At 35.6% G+C, this 25408-nt stretch overlaps 1 protein-coding gene across 4 annotated transcripts in view; it reads right to left on the bottom strand.

The window, feature by feature from the left end:
• Positions 1-541: 541 nt before the first annotated feature.
• Positions 542-25408, bottom strand: part of LOC124366465 (glucocorticoid-induced transcript 1 protein-like) — a 66386-nt gene continuing 41519 nt past the window's right edge. The window contains exons 6-9 of one of the 4 annotated variants that reach the window (XM_046823042.1): positions 18035-18115; positions 16866-16992; positions 15673-15842; positions 542-6051 (exon numbers count right to left, since the gene is read on the bottom strand). In XM_046823042.1, the coding sequence (XP_046678998.1) occupies positions 15680-15842; positions 16866-16992; positions 18035-18115 (371 nt within the window). In that variant the 3' untranslated portion in view covers positions 542-6051; positions 15673-15679. The other 3 variants (XM_046823044.1, XM_046823045.1, XM_046823043.1) reach the window with 3 other exon arrangements.

The raw sequence follows: 25408 nt of genomic DNA, 5'->3' as shown, positions 1-25408 counted from the left end.
CACATTTGCTAACTCGATTAGTTCTGTCACTTTGAGGCAGTGAAATGGCAATCTTAATCAAACCCCTCCTTTGGTTTCTTTCAGCACACGCTTATTTGATTATCCGATACTTGTGCAAGAGCCAACTTTTCATCCAATTGTGTGGCAGTGCTTCTAAAGCAACCCATGGCAGTGAGAGCTGTTCTGATTATTACCTCTTGGCAGTGATAACCCTGTGGCTCTTGGTCTGTTCCGAGCAATTTACGCTGTCACGTACGGTTTATGTCTGGAGGGGTTTTTCTGTACCTAAAATTGTTACTAGAGGAATAGGCTGACATTTTATATTCCAAATGAAAATTTGTGTCCGCATTAATTTTTGGAAATTTTACTTAATATTTTTACAATGTAAAATTTTTATTGGACTACATGTTTTTCAAATACATTTTTTTCTGTAATATGTTATTATGTGACAACATGCAAAATAAATAATACATTTTAAAATCTCATTGTAACTAAAAAGTTAGTTTTAAATCTTCTTGGTGAAAAATACTACAAAATACCATTAAACAATTCAACAGTTTTATAAACAAATTTTATATTATACATTAGTACTTTTATCAAAATATTAACAAGTGATAAATAATTAAAAATAATTCTTCAGTTTACAAATCAAATTCTAGGGATCATAAAAATCAATTTGTATATTCCAAACAAAATAATGATAACAAAAACTCTTACAAATTAACTTGTACATGCTACAACAAAAATAAAACATCACTAAAATATTAAAACAAACTGTACAATATGTATCTGACAATTGTTATTATCCTGTACAAGCACACACCGATACATACTATTTCGTTCCCAGCCTCTAGCTAAATTCATAATTCTAAACAAATATTGTAGAAGTTTCTGGTACATAACGGAGAATACCAGACGTAACGTATCAAACACACTGTCGTTACATCCAGTATTATGCATTCACTTGGAACATTTATATAAATCATCAGTTTGAAACATTTGCTGTAAACCCATTTCACATGTTTGAGAATATTAATTTTATCTATAGTTTCTGTAAAATAGAAATTGAAGTTGTAAGAACTATTATTTTGACAGAAATTCATAAAAATAACTACCATAATAAAGACAATTCAAATGTAGTTTTAAAAACAAGTACAGGAAGTAAAATAGCTTTCATAGTAAGAAAGAAATCAAAATAAATAATGGCAAACACTTAATCCTTCATAATTAAATTATTTACATTTTTTAAATAAAGCAAACATTAATATTTTATACAATAATTAGGTTTTTCCAGTTGTAAAACAAACACTAAGTTACAGATATTTTTAAGCCGAGACAAGGTTCATTATACAATTAAATTGTCTTTACAGATCAAAAACATCTGAACATACAAAGAACATTCTGCTTTTGGCAATTAATAAACGTACACATAACGTAGCTATGGTATGAAGGGTTGATTCAATTGAATTTTGAGTTTAGGTGTCTCTGATGTTGAAAAGATGTAAATGTTTCGTTTTGAGCTTTTTCGTCATCGACTTTCTTTACATCTCTTCAGACGAACATGACTCCAGATTCCAGGAGTCACGTCTGAAACAGCGTCAGATACCAGACGCTGCAATAAAAGGAAGGTGAACTGGAGCTAAATCAAAATTTAATAAACGTAACTTTGATTTCTCTATACAGGTTCATCAAAAAACAACAATTAATGTATTCATAAATCTACTTGAACTTTTTTACAAAAAGTCAAGAAGTTAGGCAATCATCATCCGGATGAACCGCATAAATGTTTAGTCTTTAGAGAAGAAAAATCTATTTTAAACCAACAAAATGTTGTTAAAATGTCTCTGCAACTTCAAAACTTATTTGAGGTAGTTAAGTAATGTTATCTACTTATCAATTGGATTGCCCATTAAGTTATTTCTAAACAAACTAACCGTTCTAAAAATCTTTTTAAGTAACATAATCTTTAATTTTTAATCTTAATACTGAAACATTAAAACGTGTCAAGAAATGTGATTTATGTAAAAATTTTATGAATGCACTCATGACAGTAAATATAATCCGAGGAGACTACCATATCAAATACTAATCAATAAACACTGCATTTTATAAGTGAATTTCAGAGTGTATTAATATAATAAATAATTCAAACATTTCAATCATCCAAACAGTGAGAATTTTCCATGCATACAATAAAATACGCAAGGTGCAAGTAATTCATATACAATACCGCCATCGAGGCAATTCAGAGTCAAATTTAAATTGAATAAGCATCCTCAAATCCAAAGAAAGTAAATAATTCAAGCCAGCCCTATAAACACATTGTAAAATTTGCAGCGTTTGAGCAACGTCAGACGAACTGAGCATAATACTGAACATAACCGTGCTTAAGGCGTAATAGATGCGACAATATGTTAAGGCATTCACCCATCCTACAAACATCAACAATGGTGCATATAAGAGTATAGTGAAATTGTCCGAGACGTACTATGGCACGGTGAGGCACTCTACTCCTTTCGTAGAAACAAATACTTGGAACTAACAAGTTAAACTATAAAAATGTACAAAATTATCACTTAAAAAACATCTCAGTACCAACTGAGAATAAGCTAATAGATTAAATTAAACTTTGAACTACTTCTTAATCACCATGAAACTATTAGGAAGAAAACATATTTTCCCCAAATGTACTTCTCTCCTGTCCACACAAACATTGAAGTAATTTCTTAAAAATTACATAAAACACAGCAAGTTAATGAGAAATCACAATAAAAATGTGTTACATACATAATACATTCTACCAATAGAAATATCAAGGCCAATACGTTATTGTAAAAATATTCAAACGTTAAAAACACGTAATTCAATCGTACACTTAATTAAATATTTTATGAATGCTAAAAACTCTGATCACTAATGTAAATATACTCGAGTGACCTACGTGCACCGTTTGCCACAATACGCTCATCTCTCGACGTCTCAGCGGTGAGTATAATGCGACCAGCGTCGCCGGTCTGGTAACTTAAGCTAACGTAGACAGTCTTACACCACTTGACTTCGTCCCCACTCCTCACCGTCTCCAGTACATGATCGACAACAGTATAAAACCAAAGTCAGATTTCAGTTTATGTCACTATATTATTATTAGTGTGTATTTGTCGTAATGGATCTGTTTTTTATAAGTAGTAAAAAAATCAACGATTCATAAAATAAGTCATAGTTCAGCCCAACAGTATAACTATAGAATATTTAAAATTTTGATTAATTTTTCCACAACTTCTTTGTTATAACATCAGCGTGAAGATGAATACGAACTAGACGGGTGTGGTGTGCTGATCTGAGTGGGGACTGGAAGTCACATTCTTATACCTAATTAAAGACACATTATGACTGAACAATGCATTACGTCAAAACTTTTCAGTTTTTAAAATAATTAACATTTTAAAATACCTTTTCTTCTTCCAAACATAAAAATCTTACTTTAGAAACAAATATAATTCGGAATATTTCAATAATAATGAAAAAAATTCATTCAAAGTGCATTTAATTGGAGTAGAGTTGAACTCAACTCTCGACATTGCTCTTTACATGAGTGTGACACCACCCGCCAGTATGCTGTTAATGAGAAATTATTCTGTAATCCACACTAATATATGTAATTCAAGAATACACCATAATTTATTGAATAATTCCCTCCATTAATACAATTAAGTAAATTTAAAACTACACCGATTTTTTATATTATTTGTTATATGAAATATCTCTTTTAAAAATTTACTGTCTCAAATTTTCATTTGACTTTTTAGCTACTTAATTTTGAGTTTAATAAATAAGGAAGGCCCTTTTTACAGATCCAAAGTCATCAATTTTACCCCTTTTACCTTTCATATACCAATAAAACTAAAATGAACCATAAAAGGAAATTAGAAACCTCACATACCTTTTATTTCAGGGTAAGTTACTGATTGGCCAATAGTTGATTATGTTATATTTAATAAATTTGGTTTTTAATAGAACATTATATTACCATAAAAATCAATTATATTGTTATTGTTATAAATTCAATATTATATTAGTCATATGCTTTAAATTATTAATTTGCCAAACAACTTTTAAGGCATGTTTTTAACTGTCTCTCTCCAATAAGTATTTTGAAATCATTAACTGCTTACTAAATCTTTCAACACTCCACAAAAATTCAATAGTTGTATATATTATATTAATAATAAAAATTTCAACAAGAATTTTTTTAGATTAAACATTTTATACAATACTAAAAATTATAATAATCATTTACTAATTTAGAATTTTAATTACCATAATAATTCATTATTGATACGATAATGTTAAATATTAAATGCACTTTGAAACAATCAACAATAACAATAAAGCTATAAGTACAAAGCAACTCAGCAAAATTCAGTTCTGCTTAGACGCTATGTTCAGTCAGGATAATATCTTGACTTCATTTAATAAGCCGCATTATTTATCTACATACAATTCACAAATTATCAGCAAAAATTCTATTTAAAATGGATAAAACTAAATGATTAAGTTTAATTTTGGAATTTTCTTTAATAATCAGGGAGAAGGGAGTTATAAAAATATGCAATTTCTTTTTAGGTAACCCAATTTGTAAGAAGCTTTTTTTAACTTTAAATATTCTTAAAATACTTATTTAATGACATTTTTGTTAAATATTTTACGAAATAGCATAGCTAATTAATTAAATCTAATTAGTACAAAACATAAAAATGTGATTTTTGTATTTTTTTCAGATTTATTTACAATTTACTTCTTTGGATGAATAATTCTTCATGTCTTATAATTTTTCAACACAGTATACAACTTTTTCTAGGACCCTCTCTTTATGTTATTCAAAATCAGAGAAAAGTCACTTATTTAATAAAAGATGTATGGAAGTGCCATTACATCATTCAATTTTTTAGACAGTTGTATAAAATAACAACTAGGGACGATGGTTTCCATAAATTTTGTGCAACTCTCTAATAATTTTAAAAGTAAAATCATTGTCTGTAAAGACAATGATAAAAAGAAAAATCAAACGAAACAGAACAAGGAATAACATCACCAGTAAATAAAAAATTACAAAATGTATATTCTCCCTAAAACCTTGTACACACATTCTATATCTGCAGAACTGTAAATGATTTAATAAGCAGATGGTATGAGTTCAGCTCGAATGTGTAAGTCACATCTGTTCTGAAGATGCAAAATGTCAACCGCGTGTTCGTTGATTGTCACGGATACCGATATCTATCCATGATATGCTATTTCCAAACAAAATTATAAATTTGGTCTCTTATATTTAACATGAAGTTTTAGTATGTTTTTGAGTCTGTTATATTTCCAGTTTATACTTACTAGCAAGTATTTATGTGTGTAATGTATTTATAATCGTAAAGGAAAAACCGATGTCTACATTAGAAAGACAAACCGAACTAGTTATGTAATTGCTAACTACAATGTAAATTCATTCAATCAGACCACAGGTCCTATTAGTTTTAAAACTAATTAGCCCTTCTCACATTTTAACATTTCTTGGGGAATGTGGTATTTCAAATTAAAAAAGTCATTTTTAAATTCAAGCAGGTTCAAAAATCTAAAATTGCCTAAAACATTATTAGGCATAAAAAAATATTTAAAGATCACAAACAATTTTTGTCTTCACAAATTTGGTTTTACACACAATTGACTGTGGCTATGTGTGTGAAGAAGTTGTACATTTTAATTTGTACATGATGCAGTTCAATTTGATTATTTATAGATGGAGATTACCACTCGGACAGTCTATATTTGTTGTGCAATACAAAATATATCCTGACTGAACGATAACTGCATTGCAAGATTTACAAAAATTCAAAACCCTATCAATAATGGAATAACAATATAAGCTCGAATAAATTGGAACTCAATTCCTACTTTCATTCAATCATTGTTCAACTAAACTATGAAGGTAATATTATTGTACTGTTAAGTGATGCCGACTATGGGAAACTGTGGAGTTCTGGCGTTCCTCTCAACCTGATCCTGTAACAGGACACATCCTGATAATTCAACCATTATTCAACAAACTATGAAGGTAATATTATTGTACTGTTAAGTGATGCCGACTATGGGAAACTGTGGAGTTCTGGCGTTCCTCTCGACCTGATCCTGCAACAGGACACATCCTGATAATTCAATCATTGTTCAACAAACTATGAAGGTAATATTATTGTACTGTTTAAGTGATGCCGACTATGGGAAACTGTGGAGGTCTGGCGTTCCTCTCGACCTGATCCTGCAACAGGACACATCCTGATAATTCAATCATTGTTCAACAAACTATGAAGGTAATATTATTGTACTGTTAAGTGATGCCGACTATGGGAAACTGTGGAGGTCTGGCGGTCCTCTCGACCTGATCCTGCAACAGGACACATCCTGATAATTCAATCATTGTTCAACAAACTATGAAGGTAATATTATTGTACTGTTAAGTGATGCCGACTATGGGAAACTGTGGAGGTCTGGCGTTCCTCTCGACCTGATCCTGCAACAGGACACATCCTGATAATTCAATCATTGTTCAACAAACTATGAAGGTAATATTATTGTACTGTTAAGTGATGCCGACTATGGGAAACTGTGGAGGTCTGGCGGTCCTCTCGACCTGATCCTGCAACAGGACACATCCTGATAATTCAATCATTGTTCAACAAACTATGAAGGTAATATTATTGTACTGTTAAGTGATGCCGACTATGGGAAACTGTGGAGGTCTGGCGGTCCTCTCGACCTGATCCTGCAACAGGACACATCCTGATAATTCAATCATTGTTCAACAAACTATGAAGGTAATATTATTGTACTGTTAAGTGATGCCGACTATGGGAAACTGTGGAGGTCTGGCGTTCCTCTCGACCTGATCCTGCAACAGGACACATCCTGATAATTCAATCATTGTTCAACAAACTATGAAGGTAATATTATTGTACTGTTAAGTGATGCCGACTATGGGAAACTGTGGAGGTCTGGCGGTCCTCTCGACCTGATCCTGCAACAGGACACATCCTGATAATTCAATCATTGTTCAACAAACTATGAAGGTAATATTATTGTACTGTTAAGTGATGCCGACTATGGGAAACTGTAGAGGTCTGGCGTTCCTCTCAACCTGATCCTGTAACAGGACATATCCTGATAATTCAACCATTGTTCAACAAACTATGAAGGTAATATTATTGCACTGTTAAGTGATGCAGACTATGGGAAACTGTGGAGGTCTGGCGGTCCTCTCGACCTGATCTTGCAACAGGACACATCCTGATAATTCAATCATTGTTCAACAAACTATGAAGGTAATATTATTGTACTGTTAAGTGATGCAGACTATGGGAAACTGTGGAGGTCTGGCGGTCCTCTCGACCTGATCCTGCAACAGGACACATCCTGATAATTCAATCATTGTTCAACAAACTATGAAGGTAATATTACAGTACTTTTAAGTGATGCTGACTATGGGAAACTGTGGAGGTCTGGCGTTCCTCTCAACCTAATCCTGTAACAGGACACATCTTGATAATTCAACCATTCAAATTCAAAACTTCTTTATTCATAAGACAGTAAGGTATTGTACATAGAATAGTGTCAAAATTATTGTGTCACATATTGTACAGAGTTATAGAATAATACATGACCAGATCCTGCAACAGGACACATCCTGATAATTCAATCATTGTTCAACAAACTATGAAGGTAATATTATTGTAATGTTAAGTGATGCTGACTATGGGAAACTGTGGAAGTCTGGCGTTCCTCTCGACCTGATCCTGCAACAGGACATATCTTGATAATTCAACCATTCAAATTCAAAACTTCTTTATTGATAAGTGCAGGTACTGTAAGTATGCCTAGGGTCTGGTAGGCCTGTCAGCAGCTTTGCAGCAGCTCAAGGTTTGCAAGGGTCCTGACTGCCTTCTTTTGTAGTACAAGCACTCTCTTAAGGTTCCCTAACGGGGTTCCCCAGATTATGAGGCTGTATCTAATGTGAGACTCTACTAAGCATAGTAGGCTACTTTTGCCGCTTCCAGAGTGCCAACCCATTTGATACGTTTATCAACGTAGATACCTGTACTGATCTTTCTGCAAATGTTGTTTACATGATCTGTCCAGGTGAGGCCGCTGTCTAGAGTTACACCTAAAAACTTAGTCTGATTAAGCACTGATATATTGGGGATGCTTGCAGGTAGGACTTTTTTCTTGTTAAAATGCACTTGTGTAGTTTTGTCAGGATTTATCGCCAAGTCATTTAATTTGCTATTTAGCCATGCTTAACAACCTAGTAAAACCTGTCCTAACCTAAACATTAACAATGCAGTGGTAGACAACCTTATTCAGGTAGCTGAACAACTAAACAACTATTTTGCTCAAGTCACTGCTTTCCATTAAAAATTGGGATACTGTCCACAATTTTTTTTTTTTTTTTTTTTTTTTTTTTTTTTTTTTTTTTTTTTTTTTTTTTTTTTTTTTCTCTTAGGACAAGAAGCTTATAAATTGCACTTAGTCCTGTAAGAACCTTTGTGCTGCTTCCGGAGTGACAGGATATTCAGGATGGGTAAGGTTAGGGAGTAGGTGCCGCCTCCTATCGAGATCCATGAGGAAGAATTAGGGCACTACATCTCAAAGTCATCCCGGAAGAAGGGGAGGCCAGCTCTGAACCAGCCTCTCCAGTCAAAGTAGGCAGGGGGTGGCACACCCTTGTTGAGGTTAACAAGAACCTCTGAGGTAAGGGAACAAACCCCACCAACTCCAACAGTCATCTTCCACAGTAGACTAAACCTATCGAATTGCCCATGAACCCCAGAATCTCAACATTTGCGGTTAATGATGTGCCGCTACTGGACATCCATAAGGTTGCCCAGATTGAAGTGGCACATCGGTTTTTGCTGTGCCCAGTGGTGGGTTCAACAGGTAGGTATAAACCAGCCAGAAATGATCCCTGCTGGGTTTACTGTCCACAATGCTAAGGATGCAGAGTTAGCATTCAATATATTTGAAGAAGTACTGCGAACTGCCCTTGACATCACTTGCCCCCAAAGGAAGAATAAAAGTAAGATTAAACCAATTCACTACTATGACCAAGAATCAGCCGAGATGAAAGCTGCCTATTTAAGAGCTCTAAACGCCCATGAAATAATTGGAAAGGCGCAAGACAAAAAAACTATGGAAAATATGAAAAAGATGTACGACAATAAACTAAAAGCACTACAACAAAATGAAAATAACCGGAAAATACCAAAGCTGTATAGAACCTAATATATACAGAGAGCCATGCTAATCAACCTAGTAAATCCTGTCCTAAGCTAAACATTAACAATGCAGTGGTAGACAACCCTATTCAGGTAGCTGAACAACTAAACACCTATTTCACTCAAATAGCTGAACTGACTATACAGCAAAACAACCAACAATTGGGAGATTGCAGACTAGGAGAGGATCTAAACACCCCTTTAATACAACCATTTCATCTGACTCCCACAACATGGAAAGAAGTAAAACAAGTAATACACAGTCTAAAAAATAAAACATCCAGTGGTACAGATGCATACTCTTCAAAAACTGTAAAGCATTGTACAGAAGAATTGACTCAACCTCTTACATGAATCATACATTAATCGTATATCGTATCGTATCATGTATTTATTAGGTTCCATACAGCTTTGGACTTGTTGTCAGATGTCAACATATTAGATAATATTAATAAATTATTATGTGATCCTTTTAAATATATTGTGATTCAATTAAAAAGAATACTTTGAAATGTGAAAGGGATGTAATTGAAAGGACTGTAAAAGTCATCTGAAAACATAAGTCAAAAGCACAACTATTAAAACCTATGAATGCTGAGTTTAGCTCCATTTCACTTTTTTTTTTTTTGTCCTGAGGGAAAAGGACAGTTTGTCCCCATGCTTAGCCCTAGAAGGACCTTTGCGCCACCCTTACTTTAATTTGTGTCCTCAAAGTCCGAAGCTTTTGCACAAGCCTATCAGATTTGTGACGGAAACAGGATTTTTCTGTACATTTGCCATCATTCAGTAAAACAAAATTCAGTAACACTACGTTTTGAAGTCTGCAATCTGATCTCTTCTTCAGGTAAATAACTATCCTAATACATAATTACAAACTAAGTTAAAATAAACAAATCATACCAAAGCGTTGTGGCACGCCTAAGTCAGTAACTCCTGACTCCTGGCGTGCCACAATGCTAATTATGTATTACTAATGCTTAATATGTATAACTATCCTAATTATGTATTACATGGTGTTACTGATTTGTTGTATCACTGAACGATGGCAAATGTCCGAAAAAATCCTGTTTCCTTCACAATCCCTCCATCGTCAAAAATAAACTTTAAACAAAGAACTATCAGATTTGAGGGCTCTTGTTCTCTGATATCCTTGGGGCTGAGGAGATATGCTCCCAGGAATCTTTTCCGGGTTTCTAAGATAGCAGGACAATCTAACCAAATATGCTCTGCTGATTCCTCCTCTTCTCCATAAAGTCTGCATTCGTCAGTCTGTTAAAGCCCACCCTCATAAGATGTTTCCTTAGGGGGCCATGTCCTGTCGACATCCCTAATATCAGTCTTAAATTCCCCTTATTCTGATCCAAGAGAGCTGCCCATCCTTTAACGTAAGGAAGATAAACATTTTGGATGGTCTTAATCCTGAAGCTTTACTCAAATTAATGTTTCTCATCCTCTTTTCCCAATCTTTGACCAGAGCTTTACTGTTGGAGAAGGCTATCCCGCAACCTAGCTCAGACCACCATTGTGGATTCCACTCCCTTTTTGGCGAGGATGTCTGCTTTTTCATTTCCATGAATGCCCTTATGACTCTGCACCCAACCGAGTGTTACTCTGTTATTCGTTGCCAGCTCAGCTAGAGCATTCTTACATTCCCAGACTGCTTTCGAGTCAAACGAACAGGCATCAAGTGCCTTCAGTGCAGCCTGACTATCAGAAAGTACTAGGTATTTTAATCCTTTTGTCCTCATTTGTATGAGTCTTCTGGAACATGACTCTATTGCCATGACCTCCGCCTGAAAAACCGTGGCATGTCTTCCTAGGGGTACAGCCATGTCGACTCCTGGCCCTTGTATTCCGTATCCTGCTCTAGAATCAAAGCATGAACCATCTGTGTAAAACTTCAGGACTCCTTTTGTAGGGTAGGCCTCCTTTTTAATCCATTTCTCCCTTCCATCGATAGAGACAGTATATGGTTTTTTCAAAGGAGTATTTCTTAACCATTGCTTCTGACACACTGGTTAGCATTTCAGCCTCAGGAAATTCCTACATTATCTTCATGTGACCTTCTAAGGAGGTAGTATTTATTACCTTTGTTCCTACAAGCTTCATTGCACTCAGAGCGACTGTTCTTATCACCTCCTGCCCCAGAGGAGTGTATCCCAGGACTGCTTCTATTGCTAGTGTTGGACAGGAGCTCATCATTCCTGTAATGCTTAAGCAAGCTAGACTTTCAAGACTCTGTAGCCTTTTAGCAGCTGTTGTTTGTTTTACTTTCGATCACCACACTAAGGCAGCATATGTGACCATCGGTTTTATTATAGTTTCGTAGATCCAATATATCACTTTGGGTTTCAATCCCATTTAAATCCAAATAGTCTCTTACAGGCCCCAAGGGCCATTGTTGCTTTGGATATTCTGTTCTCAATATGTGAGTTCCAAGTGAGCTTCTCATCCAGGATTAAACCCAGGTATTTCACTTCTTTTGTTTGGTTTATGCTGATTCCCTCCAGAACAGATTGTGTAAGCTGGAACTTTCTCTTCCTGGTAAAGGTAATCATATTTGTTTTAGATTGGTTGATCTGTAGACCTTCCCCATGACACCAGTTGCTTATGAGGTTTAGTTCTTTTTGAATTAGGCGTTCCAGCGTGCCTTTGTTTTTTCCTTTGACCATAAGCAGTAGGTTGTCCGTAGCATAGTAGCCTTGTTCCCCTCTTCTCTGCTTTGCTAAGAAGATCAACTACCACCATCGCCCACAGGAGAGGAGACAGAACTCCTCCCTGAGGGCAGCCTTTTTCGGACCGTGATTGCGGCAGATTCGTCTCCGTACTTTGCCTTTACTTGTCTGCTTTTTAGGAGGACTACTATCTATTTGACTACATCTGAAGGAACTCCAAAACGTTCCATAGCAGTCTCCATGGATTGATATGCTACTCTGTCGAAAGCTCCTTCAATATCCATAAAGACGCTGACTAGGGCTTCCTTTTTTTCGAAGGTGTTCTCCACCTCTCCCACTAAGCTGTGGAGAGCAATGGTGGTTGATTTACCTTCCATGTAGGCGTGTTGTGTGGGACTAAGTGGGTGGTCCGGTAATATTACGTCCCTTATGTGTCTGTTTATTCTTTTTTCTATAGTTTTCACCATGAAGGAGGTTAGGCTTATGGGTCTGTACGAGCTGGGTTTTGTCGGATCCCTGTCGTTCTTTCGCACAAACACCACTAGTGCTATCCTCCAGTTCTTTGGTATGTACCCTAAGGCGAAACTGCTTCTAAACAGAATGCTAAGAGTATTTAAAAGTATATACAGCCCCTCTTGAAGAAGGGCTGGAAAAACTCCATCCGTCCCAGGAGATTTAAATGGCTTAAACTATCTTATAGCCCATTTAATTCTTTCATGTGTAAATAGTCTATTAGACTGCTGTCTGGCTTTAGCAACCTCCCGACTGGATCCTCCCCTGATTAGAGAATATGTATCCTCATTTCGAGTTAGGTGATCCCCCGGGAAGTGTGTTTCCAGAAGTAGTTCTGAGGTCTCCTTCCTATTCACTGTTAGGTCACCATTGTCCTTTACTAGGGTCCCCATAGGGTTAGTGTGCTCCGTTTGGAGAGTTTTTTTAAGCCTGGTTGCCTCGGGAAGGCTGTTAGTGTTTTAAAAAAAATTTCTCCAGGTTCCAGTCTCCATGGATTGATATGCTACTCTGTCGAAAGCTCCTTCAATGTCCATAAAGACGCTGACTAGGGCTTCCTTTTTTTCGAAGGTGTTCTCCACCTCTCCCACTAAGCTGTGGAGAGCAATGGTGGTTGATTTACCTTCCATGTAGGCGTGTTGTGTGGGACTAAGTGGGTGATCCGGTAATATTACGTACCTTAATATGTGTCTGTTAATTATTTTTTCTGCAGTTTTCATCATGAAGGAGGTTAAGCTTATGGGTCTGTACGAGTTGGGTTGAGTCGGATCCCTGTCTTTTTTCCGCCACCAGTGCTGTCCTCCAGTTTTTTGGAATATATCCTAAGGCTGGAATATATCCTAAATATATCCTAACTGCTTCTGAACAGAATGATTAAGAGTATTTAATAGGATGTGCAGCCCCTCTTGAAGAAGGGCTGGAAAAGTTCCATCTGCCCTAGGAGATTTAAATAGCTTTAATGGTCTTATTGCCCATTTAATTCTTTCGTGTGAACAGTCTTATACCGCTGTCTGGCTTGTGAAACCTCTCAACTGGATCTCCCCTCTACTAGAGAATAAATATCCTCATTTTAAGTCAAGTGACCACTTTCTGCTTAGTGCAGCATCTGAAAACTGACACTGTCACAGACTTGACACCTGGAATCTGGAGTCCTCGTCCATCTGAATGGGTCCAGCAAGACGGAAACTAGTAGAGGACATCAGCAATATTATCTAGTACTTTCCATGTCGGTATCCATGAATGCACGCACCATAACCACCAGGGCAATACAATAGCAAGCAGACCAACCTAGTCACTGGGTAATGAAAAAAAAGAAAGAGAGAGAGAGAGAGAGAGAGAGAGTCTGGTTTACATAGCAGCCACTTAGTGTAATCATATTGTGTCATCAGGTTGTTAACTGTATAATACCCTGGTGTGTTCAAGGATACCGAAATCATAGCAAGTACTAAGTAGTATTGCCAAGGTACTCAACAGAGAGACAGATTGGCTACAAAGGTCTGTCTGCTTTACATAGCAGCCATTCAGTGTAATCTTATTGTCTCATCAGGTTGTTAACTGTATAATACCCTGGTGTGTTCAAGGATACCGAAATCATAGCAAGTACTAAGTAGTATTGCCAAGGTACTCAACAGAGAGACAGATTGGCTACAAAGGTCTGTCTGCTTTACATAGCAGCCATTCAGTGTAATCTTATTGTCTCATCAGGTTGTTAACTTGGGGCGATCAAGGATACTGAAATCATAGCAAGTACTGAATAGTATTGCCAAGGTACTCGACAGAGAGACAGATTGGCTACAAAGGTCTGTCTGCTTTACATAGCAGCCATTCAGTGTAATCTTATTGTCTCATCAGGTTGTTAACTTGGGGCGATCAAGGATACTGAAATCATAGCAAGTACTGAATAGTATTGCCAAGGTACTCGACAGAGAGACAGATTGGCTACAAAGGTCTGTCTGCTTTACATAGCAGCCATTCAGTGTAATCTTATTGTCTCATCAGGTTGTTAACTTGGGGCGATCAAGGATACTGAAATCATAGCAAGTACTGAATAGTATTGCCAAGGTACTCGACAGAGAGACAGATTGGCTACAAAGGTCTGTCTGCTTTACATAGCAGCCATTCAGTGTAATCTTATTGTCTCATCAGGTTGTTAACTTGGGGCGATCAAGGATACTGAAATCATAGCAAGTACTGAATAGTATTGCCAAGGTACTCGACAGAGAGACACATTGGCTACAAAGGTCTGTCTGCTTTACATAGCAGCCATTCAGTGTAATCTTATTGTCTCATCAGGTTGTTAACTGTATAATACCCTGGGGCGAGTTCAAGGATACCGAAATCATAGCAAGTACTGAATAGTATTGCCAAGGTACTCGACAGAGAGACAGATTGGCTACAAAGGTCTGTCTGCTTTACATAGCAGCCATTCAGTGTAATCTTATTGTCTCATCAGGTTGTTAACTGTATAATACCCTGGGGAGTTCAAGGATACCGAAATCATAGCAAGTACTAAGTAGTACTCGACAGAGAAACGAGGACTCCAGATTCCAGGAGTCAAGTCTGTGACAGTGTCAGACTGCAGACGCTGCACTTAGCGGAATGTGAAATGGAGCTGAACTCAATATGCACCATAACTAGTAGTGAATAAAACATTGGTCTCTAGAATCATTAGTTCGTTATAATTGAGTGTAAAGACACTAAATTTATCTAATCAAACCCAACAGATTATTGGTTTTTCATTGCAACTATCAAGTGCTGCCAACTGTAAAATTTTATTTCCTTCATGTTGTTGCATTAAATTATTTTTCTCACAAGTCATCAAAACATTCAATAACAGGGTTTGTGGTTGCAATATAGCTGAATATACACATTTATAGTGAACAAATTCATAACACACTTTTTATAACAGAAAATCCTTACTACCAATAATTAGTTGATTCTAAAAGGGTTAACTTAAGGCCTTCAGCCTGAATAAGTTTGAAAAACAAACAGCGAATAGGTATCTAAAAATGAACACAGTCAATCAACTGTTGTAGCACATTTGACAAAGCACAATCAAGTCAACCTTATTATGTAGAAAAATAGTCTGCTAAAGACAGAACTAAATCATAATTAAATGAAGATGCTTCATGTAACATTACCAATTATTACTTGCAAGAAGAACATATACTCACTGTGTGTTTACAGTTGTGTGGGAGGCTCGTGAGACGCGGAGGCGGACGCGGCAGCCTGTCGACTGAGTGGCATGAACGCTGAGCCTAGGCTCGGCTTGAACTGGCAGGCTGCACTGGGCTTGATCGGACACATCTCCATCAGGCTCAAGTCCAACATGGGTTTGCGGTTACTAATCACAACACACACTGGGTCAATGGTACAGAAATTAAAATCAAACATAACCTAACTTATTGATTCCCACCGTATCTGCAGGAAACCCATACACGACTTGTTTATACCGTAAAACAATGATCTTATATTATTACACGAGTATGGTGACAGTCTGTCCAGTGCTGCTATCTGTCAGACAACCGTGTAGTAAAAGTATACACGACTTGTTTATACCGTAAAACAATGATCTTATATTATTACACGAGTATGGTGACAGTCTGTCCAGTGCTGCTATCTGTCAGACAACCGTGTAGTAAAAGTATACACGACTTGTTTATACCGTAAAACAATGATCTTATATTATTACACGAGTATGGTGACAGTCTGTTCAGTGCTGCTATCTGTCAGACAACCGTGTAGTAAAAGTTTAATGGTGAGACTGTCTCGCCACAGCACGATGCCGTGCCACTATTCGAGGCGGTCAGTACACATCGCAGCCTACTAATAGGCTAAATAATAAATACTAGAGTTGCTTATCAGAAACAACCAGACAACTTTCACACATCTGATATTTGTCTCAATTCGCTTGTTCAGGAATTAAGTGAATTCTATATGATGTTCTAATAGTTTATTCATGATATCGGGAAGTACTTAAGTCATGTTTGTAAGGCCACAATTGGCGAGGCAGAATAGATTACCTGTAACAGCATAGTGTCAGTGCGTGTAGTACATTTTTGTTATGATTTCTGGAAAAGGTAATATTAATTTACTAGTGCTACAACCCTGTGTAATCAGTACAGACTTTCTGTGCAACTCTGCTGGTTGGTACGCTAACGTCATTTATTCTGAACTGAGGTTACCTCCGTAGTACACTAGTTGAAAATTCCATAGCCTACTAAATGAGCACCCTAAAAATAGACTACGTGTTCAAGGATACACTGATATGTAAACTTTTGACCAGGGACATTGACCAAAAGCCAGTACACTAATGCAGGAAAACTGATAAAAATGATCGATGATTTAACGAGTGTTAGATTCTGACCTAACGTCTTCGGAGAACTTCAAACTAACTCGTTCACAGCCATCTGGTGGTTCCCGAGCGAGGAATTTGTTAATACGAGGAGAAGTGCCAGGTCTGCTGTCCTGTTCAGGTGAGGAGTCACCACTACCTGTAAATATACCAAACAATTATACTAGAGTAGAAACTTTTCTCACAGTTCATGTCAACTGACCGTGAATAACATTTCTTTAAACTGTTCAAAAGTAATTGAACAATTTATTTTAACCATTTGTAGACTGCCCAATAAACATAAAAATTAAGCCTAGTTTTTTTCACACTATTTATATCAGATTTGCAGAGATTCAATGCTTGCAGAAAATAAAAATGTTTATAATATACAAAAATAATAACTGTATTGAAATAAGACTGCTAATATAGCCTTACATTTTTTATTAACAAAAATAGTAAAAACTCGAATTTGGGGCTAACTCTACTGACACAGTTTATGGCAGAGGATATTGTTAAGTATTCTGTTTATAAAAGCCATAATCTCCCTTATTTATCAATTGATTTTCTTAGACAGGTATTGTTGAATTTTAATTAAATTGTCCAACTAAAATGTCATAAATGTAACTTTTTTTTAAATCACATGTAGTTTTTAAGATATTTACATTTAAAAATTTTAGGAAGCTGCCATTTAGAAAACAAAGCTTAAACAAAATTAAAATTTTTCTGTAATTAGGCCTTTAGGTTTTATAACCTGTACAGGTATAAATGAAACTTCCAACACATTACAACAAGCCGTTCTCAAATTAAAACTTGTTGAAGTAAAAAAAAAAAAAAAAAAAAAAAAAAAAAAAAAAAAAAAAAAAAAAAAAAAAACAATTTAGCGGCTATTCAAGTAATTATTGAGTTTTCTACAGTTTTAAAATGATACTTTGTTTTGTCTTTGGAACAATACCTGAAAATATTCAAGGGCACGGAGAGTTCTAGAGCAACCTGTGTAATGTAAACTTATTATATTTTACAAACTCTGTAAATTGTAAAATATATTGAGATATTAACCTATATGTATACAAAACTCCTCAAAGTGTGACGTAAACAAAGATTTCAGACCATGCCAAGTTGTTACCATCCACACATATACACGGCAGTCATGCAGCGATGCAACAACATTGATACAGTAATATATATATGTATATAGAACCCACCTTGTAGTTCACTGGAGGGACGAGAATTGAGCTCTAAGCTCCCCACTACAAGAGGTGAGCCAGACTCCCTGGATGGAGGACCTGCCAACAATTATAACGTCTAGAAATGTGATCACATAGATTGATCATTTATATTATTTGATAGAATAGAATAGAATAGAATAGAATAATTTATTGGCCACAAGATATTTCACACAAATACATAGGCAGGTCAGTATAATTTATAATTGTACTTCACTAGTTAAAGAAGTCATTGTCAGTCCATTGACTCAATAAAAACTCACTTATTGAATAAAATGCATTATTTAACAAGAAATTATATAATTTTGATTTAAAAGAACAGTCTTTTAATTTTTTCATTTCCATAGGCAATTTATTCATGAATTTAGATGCAATGTGCAGAGGGTTTTTTTCACTTTTGCTAAGTCTATGTGGAGGTAAATTTATTAAATGGCTATTTCTTGTATTGTACGAGTGGATTTCATTTCTGAGCATAATTCTGTCTTCATTTTTTCTAAGATACAACAAGCATTGCATTATATACAGACAAGGTAGAGTGAGAATCCTGAGCTGTACAAAAATATCCCTACAGTGATCAAGCCTACCAGCTCCAGCAATGATACGGATAGCCTTTTTCTGTAGTATAAATACCTCTTCGGCATGGGAGGCTCCACCCCATACAACAAGACCATAGGTAATATGTGATTGGAAAATACCAAAATAGGCAGTGCGGATCCCGTTCTGGTCCAATTCACCACATAAGCGTTTTAAGGCATAAATGCTTCTGCTAAGTTTAATTTTGAGACCAATTATGTGTTGATGCCAACATAATGTTGGATCAAGGGTTAAGCCCAAAAAAGTTGGATTTTTCTGTGTGTTGTTCTGGTTTTTCTTTAAGGCCAAAAAAGGTTGTCACTGTTTTATTTGTATTTAATACCAATTCATTAGCAGTCAACCAATTTTGAATGAGATTTTGATTTGATTTAGCATGTGCCAATGCTAGACTGCTACTAGGTTGTTTATTTATGATTGTAGTGTCATCAGCATAGAGGACGACATCCGCAGGTACACTTTCACTCAAATCATTGATCATAATAATGAAAAGTATGGGGCCAAGCACTGACCCTTGCGGGACACCACAATTTACATCTAGGCTGCTTGATTCCTTATTGTTGCTTACTACATATTGTTTGCGATTTTTTCAGGTAACTTTGGAAAATTTTTAAGGCAGAGCCTTCAATTTTATAGTGTTGAAGTTTATTTACTAAAAGCTCATGAGACACACAGTCAAAGGCCTTGCTGAGGTCACAAAAGGTGACCGCAGCAAGTTCCTTTTCTTCAAAGCAGCCTAGAATTTGTTCCACCAATTTTATTAAGGCATTGGCTGTAGAAAGACCTTTTCTAAAACCAAATTGCGAACTACAGATTAACTTGTTAAACTCCATGTAATGCATAAGCTGTTTGCTGATTATAATTTCTATTACCTTAGATAAGACAGGAACAATTGCAATAGGTCTAAAGTTGTTAAGTTGATCTTTTTTACCCTTTTTAAAAACAGGAATCACCTTAGTAATCTTTAAAATGTTAGGAAATTCACCTTGAGACAGACACTTATTAATTAGAGCAGTAAGAGGAGTGATGTAACAGCAGATGGTATCTTTTACCAGTCTGTTTGAGAAACCAAAAGTCTGTTGATGTACAAAAGAGAAGGGGATGACCAGACTCCCTGGATGGAGGACCTGTCAACAATTACGTCTAGAAATGTGATCACATGGATTGATCATTTATATTATTTGATGTACAACAGAGAAGGGGATGACCAGACTCCCTGGATGGAGGACCTGTCAACAATTACAACGTCTAGAAATGTGATCACATAGATTGATCATTTATATTATTTGATGTACAAAAGAGAAGGGGATGACCAGACTCCCTGGATGGAGGACCTGTCAACAATTACAACGTCTAGAAATGTGATCACATGGATTGATCATTTATATTATTTGATGTACAAAAGAGAAGGGGATGACCAGACTCCCTGAATGGAGGACCTGTCAACAATTACAACGTCTAGAAATGTGATCACATAGATTGATCATTTATATTATTTGATGTACAAAAGAGAAGGGGATGACCAGACTCCCTGGATGGAGGACCTGTCAACAATTACAACGTCTAGAAATGTGATCACATAGATTGATCATTTATATTATTTGATGTACAAAAGAGAAGGGGATGACCAGACTCCCTGGATGGAGGACCTGTCAACAATTACAACGTCTAGAAATGTGATCACATGGATTGATCATTTATATTATTTGATGTACAAAAGAGAAGGGGATGACCAGACTCCCTGGATGGAGGACCTGCCAACAATTACAACGTCTAGAAATGTGATCACATAGATTGATCATTTATATTATTTGATGTACAACAGAGAAGGGGATGACCAGACTCCCTGGATGGAGGACCTGTCAACAATTATAACGTCTAGAAATGTGATCACATAGATTGATCATTTATATTATTTGATGTACAACAGAGAAGGGGATGACCAGACTCCCTGGATGGAGGACCTGTCAACAATTACAGCGTCTAGAAATGTGATCACATGGATTGATCATTTATATCATTTGATGGATGACAAGAGCCATGTAGTAATTCGAGTAATACTCATTTTGATTTTAGTTTACTGGTTAAAGAGATAAAAAGCCTGGCTTCAATTACAAACAAGGTGTCCAAAAATCCCAGAACAGTTAAATATTTTTGAAAAGATTTATGATTGGGCAACAAAAAATCTAATTTAACTCATATTCAGTGTCGCACTACTTCCTCAGGGGGACTGCCCACATGGAGTGAGAAGAAAATCTTAAGTGTAAGCATACAATGTAAAAATGGTCTTTCTTAGTAGAGGAGAATTCTGTAAACCCTAGCTCAATCGGACAATCTAGCTAATAGGCAGCCGTTTAAAGATTTATTGAATTTACAATTATAAGGTAAATATAACAAAGTTCATAGTAGTTTGATTAATTAATTAATTCACAGGCAAAACCAGAACAACTGATAATTGCTGAATGCCATTATAACGGCATAATCTAGGGGTGATATGGCAATGGATCAAGCATTAGTAGTTTATTATTTACAGTGCTCCATTGTGAAGGGTGGGAAATAAATTTAACTTTTAACAAATTGAAAATTCAGTCCATTCTTTCTTGACATGAGAATATAACAATGATAGAACAATGACAGTATATTTTAACCTCATGGAACTCATTGTTAGTGACTTTCTTTATCTTAGTTCTTACATTTACACGAACCTAACATAACTAACATCTAAAATTTCTAGTTCAAACCAATTAAATCATTACTTACACTATATGTTCTTGAAATATTTCGGCTGTATTTGCAAGAAATGTTACAAAACTGAGGTGCTCTAGTAAATTTCGTCGCTAGAAATTTGGTGACGATTTATCACCTATTTTAAGATCCTTAGTTTTTATCTCTGTGTCTTTTCATGTGTCTAACATCGGTTTATAACATCGTGAATACCTAATAACTTTCCTTTCTATGATGTTTGAAAAATACATGTATCCAATACGGGAAAAACAAAGAAAACAAATAAATACAGACACAGCACTACTGTGGGACAGACTGCAGTCCAGCATTGTGGGTCAGAGGTCTGCTGTGGATGAACTTTCGTACGAGACAATGATTTCGCCTGAACACAAGGTCGGTCCATCTGATACTTAATCAAATATTTTCATCTGAACTCCACTTAATTAATTTATCCTTTGGGGGGAGGAGGAGCGAGCCATACTACTTCAAAGTAATTTGCAGAGATTTAGTGAAATGAATATATTAATATTACAAGTCATAACCTCTTCCTTCTCCTTTTAAATAACTGAAATGGTAGATGAAAAAAATGAGCTTCCAGAATATATTCCATGTACATAAAAATGTGTGGATATATTTATATTTATAGAGAATCTATTTACGTTCAACAACACAAAGTACAATGTATGCATAAAACAAAACTAGTGATCGCATGTTTTCCACTGAGCAACTAACCAGGAGACATGACGGCCTTGACAAATATAGGCATAGAAATGTGTGGATATATTTATATTTATAGAGAATCTATTTACGTTCAACAACACAAAGTACAATGTATGCATAAAACAAAACTAGTGATCGCATGTTTTCCACTGAGCCGCTAACCAGGAGACATGACAGCCTTGACAAATATAGGCATAGAAATGTGTGGATATATTTATATTTATAGAGAATCTATTTACGTTCAACAACACAAAGTACAATGTATGCATAAAACAAAACTAGTGATCGCATGTTTTCCACTGAGCAGCTAACCAGGAGACATGACGGCCTTGACAAATATAAGCATAGAAATGTGTGGATATATTTATATTTATAGAGAATCTATTTATGTTCAACAACACAAAGTACAATGTATGCATAAAACAAAACTAGTGATCGCATGTTTTCCACTGAGCAGCTAACCAGGAGACATGACGGCCTTGACAAATATAGGCATAGAAATGTGTGGATATATTTATATTTATAGAGAATCTATTTACGTTCAACAACACAAAGTACAATGTATGCATAAAACAAAACTAGTGATCGCATGTTATTCACTGAGCAGCTAACCAGGAGACATGACGGCCTTGACAAATATAGGCATAGAAATGTGTGGATATATTTATATTTATAGAGAATCTATTTACGTTCAACAACACAACGTACAATGTATGCATAAAACAAAACTAGTGATCGCATGTTATCCACTGAGCAGCTAACCAGGAGACATGACGGCCTTGACAAATATAGGCATAGAAATGTGTGGATATATTTATATTTATAGAGAATCTATTTACGTTCAACAACACAAAGTACAATGTATGCATAAAACAAAACTAGTGATCGCATGTTTTCCACTGAGCAGCTAACCAGGAGACATGACGGCCTTGACAAATATAGGCATAGAAATGTGTGGATATATTTATATTTATAGAGAATCTATTTACGTTCAACAACACAAAGTACAATGTATGCATAAAACAAAACTAGTGATCGCATGTTTTCCACTGAGCAGCTAACCAGGAGACATGACGGCCTTGACAAATATAGGCATAGAAATGTGTGGATATATTTATATTTATAGAGAATCTATTTACGTTCAACAACACAAAGTACAATGTATGCATAAAACAAAACTAGTGATCGCATGTTTTCCACTGAGCAGCTAACCAGGAGACATGACGGCCTTGACAAATATAGGCATAGAAATGTGTGGATATATTTATATTTATAGAGAATCTATTTACGTTCAACAACACAAAGTACAATGTATGCATAAAACAAAACTAGTGATCGCATGTTTTCCACTGAGCAGCTAACCAGGAGACATGACGGCCCTTGACAAATATAGGCATAGAAATGTGTGGATATATTTATATTTATAGAGAATCTATTTACGTTCAACAACACAAAGTACAATGTATGCATAAAACAAAAACTAGTGATCGCATGTTTTCCACTGAGCAGCTAACCAGGAGACATGACGGCCTTGACAAATATAGGCATAGAAATGTGTGGATATATTTATATTTATAGAGAATCTATTTACGTTCAACAACACAAAGTACAATGTATGCATAAAACAAAACTAGTGATCGCATGTTTTCCACTGAGCAGCTAACCAGGAGACATGACGGCCTTGACAAATATAGGCATAGAAATGTGTGGATATATTTATATTTATAGAGAATCTATTTACGTTCAACAACACAAAGTACAATGTATGCATAAAACAAAACTAGTGATCGCATGTTTTCCACTGAGCAGCTAACCAGGAGACATGACGGCCTTGACAAATATAGGCATAGAAATGTGTGGATATATTTATATTTATAGAGAATCTATTTACGTTCAACAACACAAAGTACAATGTATGCATAAAACAAAACTAGTGATCGCATGTTTTCCACTGAGCAGCTAACCAGGAGACATGACGGCCTTGACAAATATAGGCATAGAAATGTGTGGATATATTTATATTTATAGAGAATCTATTTATGTTCAACAACACAAAGTACAATGTATGCATAAAACAAAACTAGTGATCGCATGTTTTCCACTGAGCAGCTAACCAGGAGACATGACGGCCTTGACAAATATAGGCATAGAAATGTGTGGATATATTTATATTTATAGAGAATCTATTTACGTTCAACAACACAAAGTACAATGTATGCATAAAACAAAACTAGTGATCGCATGTTATTCCACTGAGCAGCTAACCAGGAGACATGACGGCCTTGACAAATATAGGCATAGAAATGTGTGGATATATTTATATTTATAGAGAATCTATTTACGTTCAACAACACAAAGTACAATGTATGCATAAAACAAAACTAGTGATCGCATGTTTTCCACTGAGCAGCTAACCAGGAGACATGACGGCCTTGACAAATATAGGCATAGAAATGTGTGGATATATTTATATTTATAGAGAATCTATTTACGTTCAACAACACAAAGTACAATGTATGCATAAAACAAAACTAGTGATCGCATGTTTTCCACTGAGCAGCTAACCAGGAGACATGACGGCCTTGACAAATATAGGCATAGAAATGTTGTGGATATATTTATATTTATAGAGAATCTATTTACGTTCAACAACACAAAGTACAATGTATGCATAAAACAAAACTAGTGATCGCATGTTTTCCACTGAGCAGCTAACCAGGAGACATGACGGCCTTGACAAATATAGGCATAGAAATGTGTGGATATATTTATATTTATAGAGAATCTATTTACGTTCAACAACACAAAGTACAATGTATGCATAAAACAAAACTAGTGATCGCATGTTTTCCACTGAGCAGCTAACCAGGAGACATGACGGCCTTGACAAATATAGGCATAGAAATGTGTGGATATATTTATATTTATAGAGAATCTATTTACGTTCAACAACACAAAGTACAATGTATGCATAAAACAAAACTAGTGATCGCATGTTTTCCACTGAGCAGCTAACCAGGAGACATGACGGCCTTGACAAATATAGGCATAGAAATGTGTGGATATATTTATATTTATAGAGAATCTATTTACGTTCAACAACACAAAGTACAATGTATGCATAAAACAAAACTAGTGATCGCATGTTATTCACTGAGCAGCTAACCAGGAGACATGACGGCCTTGACAAATATAGGCATAGAAATGTGTGGATATATTTATATTTATAGAGAATCTATTTACGTTCAACAACACAACGTACAATGTATGCATAAAACAAAACTAGTGATCGCATGTTATCCACTGAGCAGCTAACCA

Source organism: Homalodisca vitripennis, chromosome 7 (genome assembly GCF_021130785.1).
Source record: "Homalodisca vitripennis isolate AUS2020 chromosome 7, UT_GWSS_2.1, whole genome shotgun sequence".
Taxonomy (NCBI): domain Eukaryota; kingdom Metazoa; phylum Arthropoda; class Insecta; order Hemiptera; family Cicadellidae; genus Homalodisca; species Homalodisca vitripennis.
This window is presented reverse-complemented; position numbering and strand designations above follow the sequence as displayed.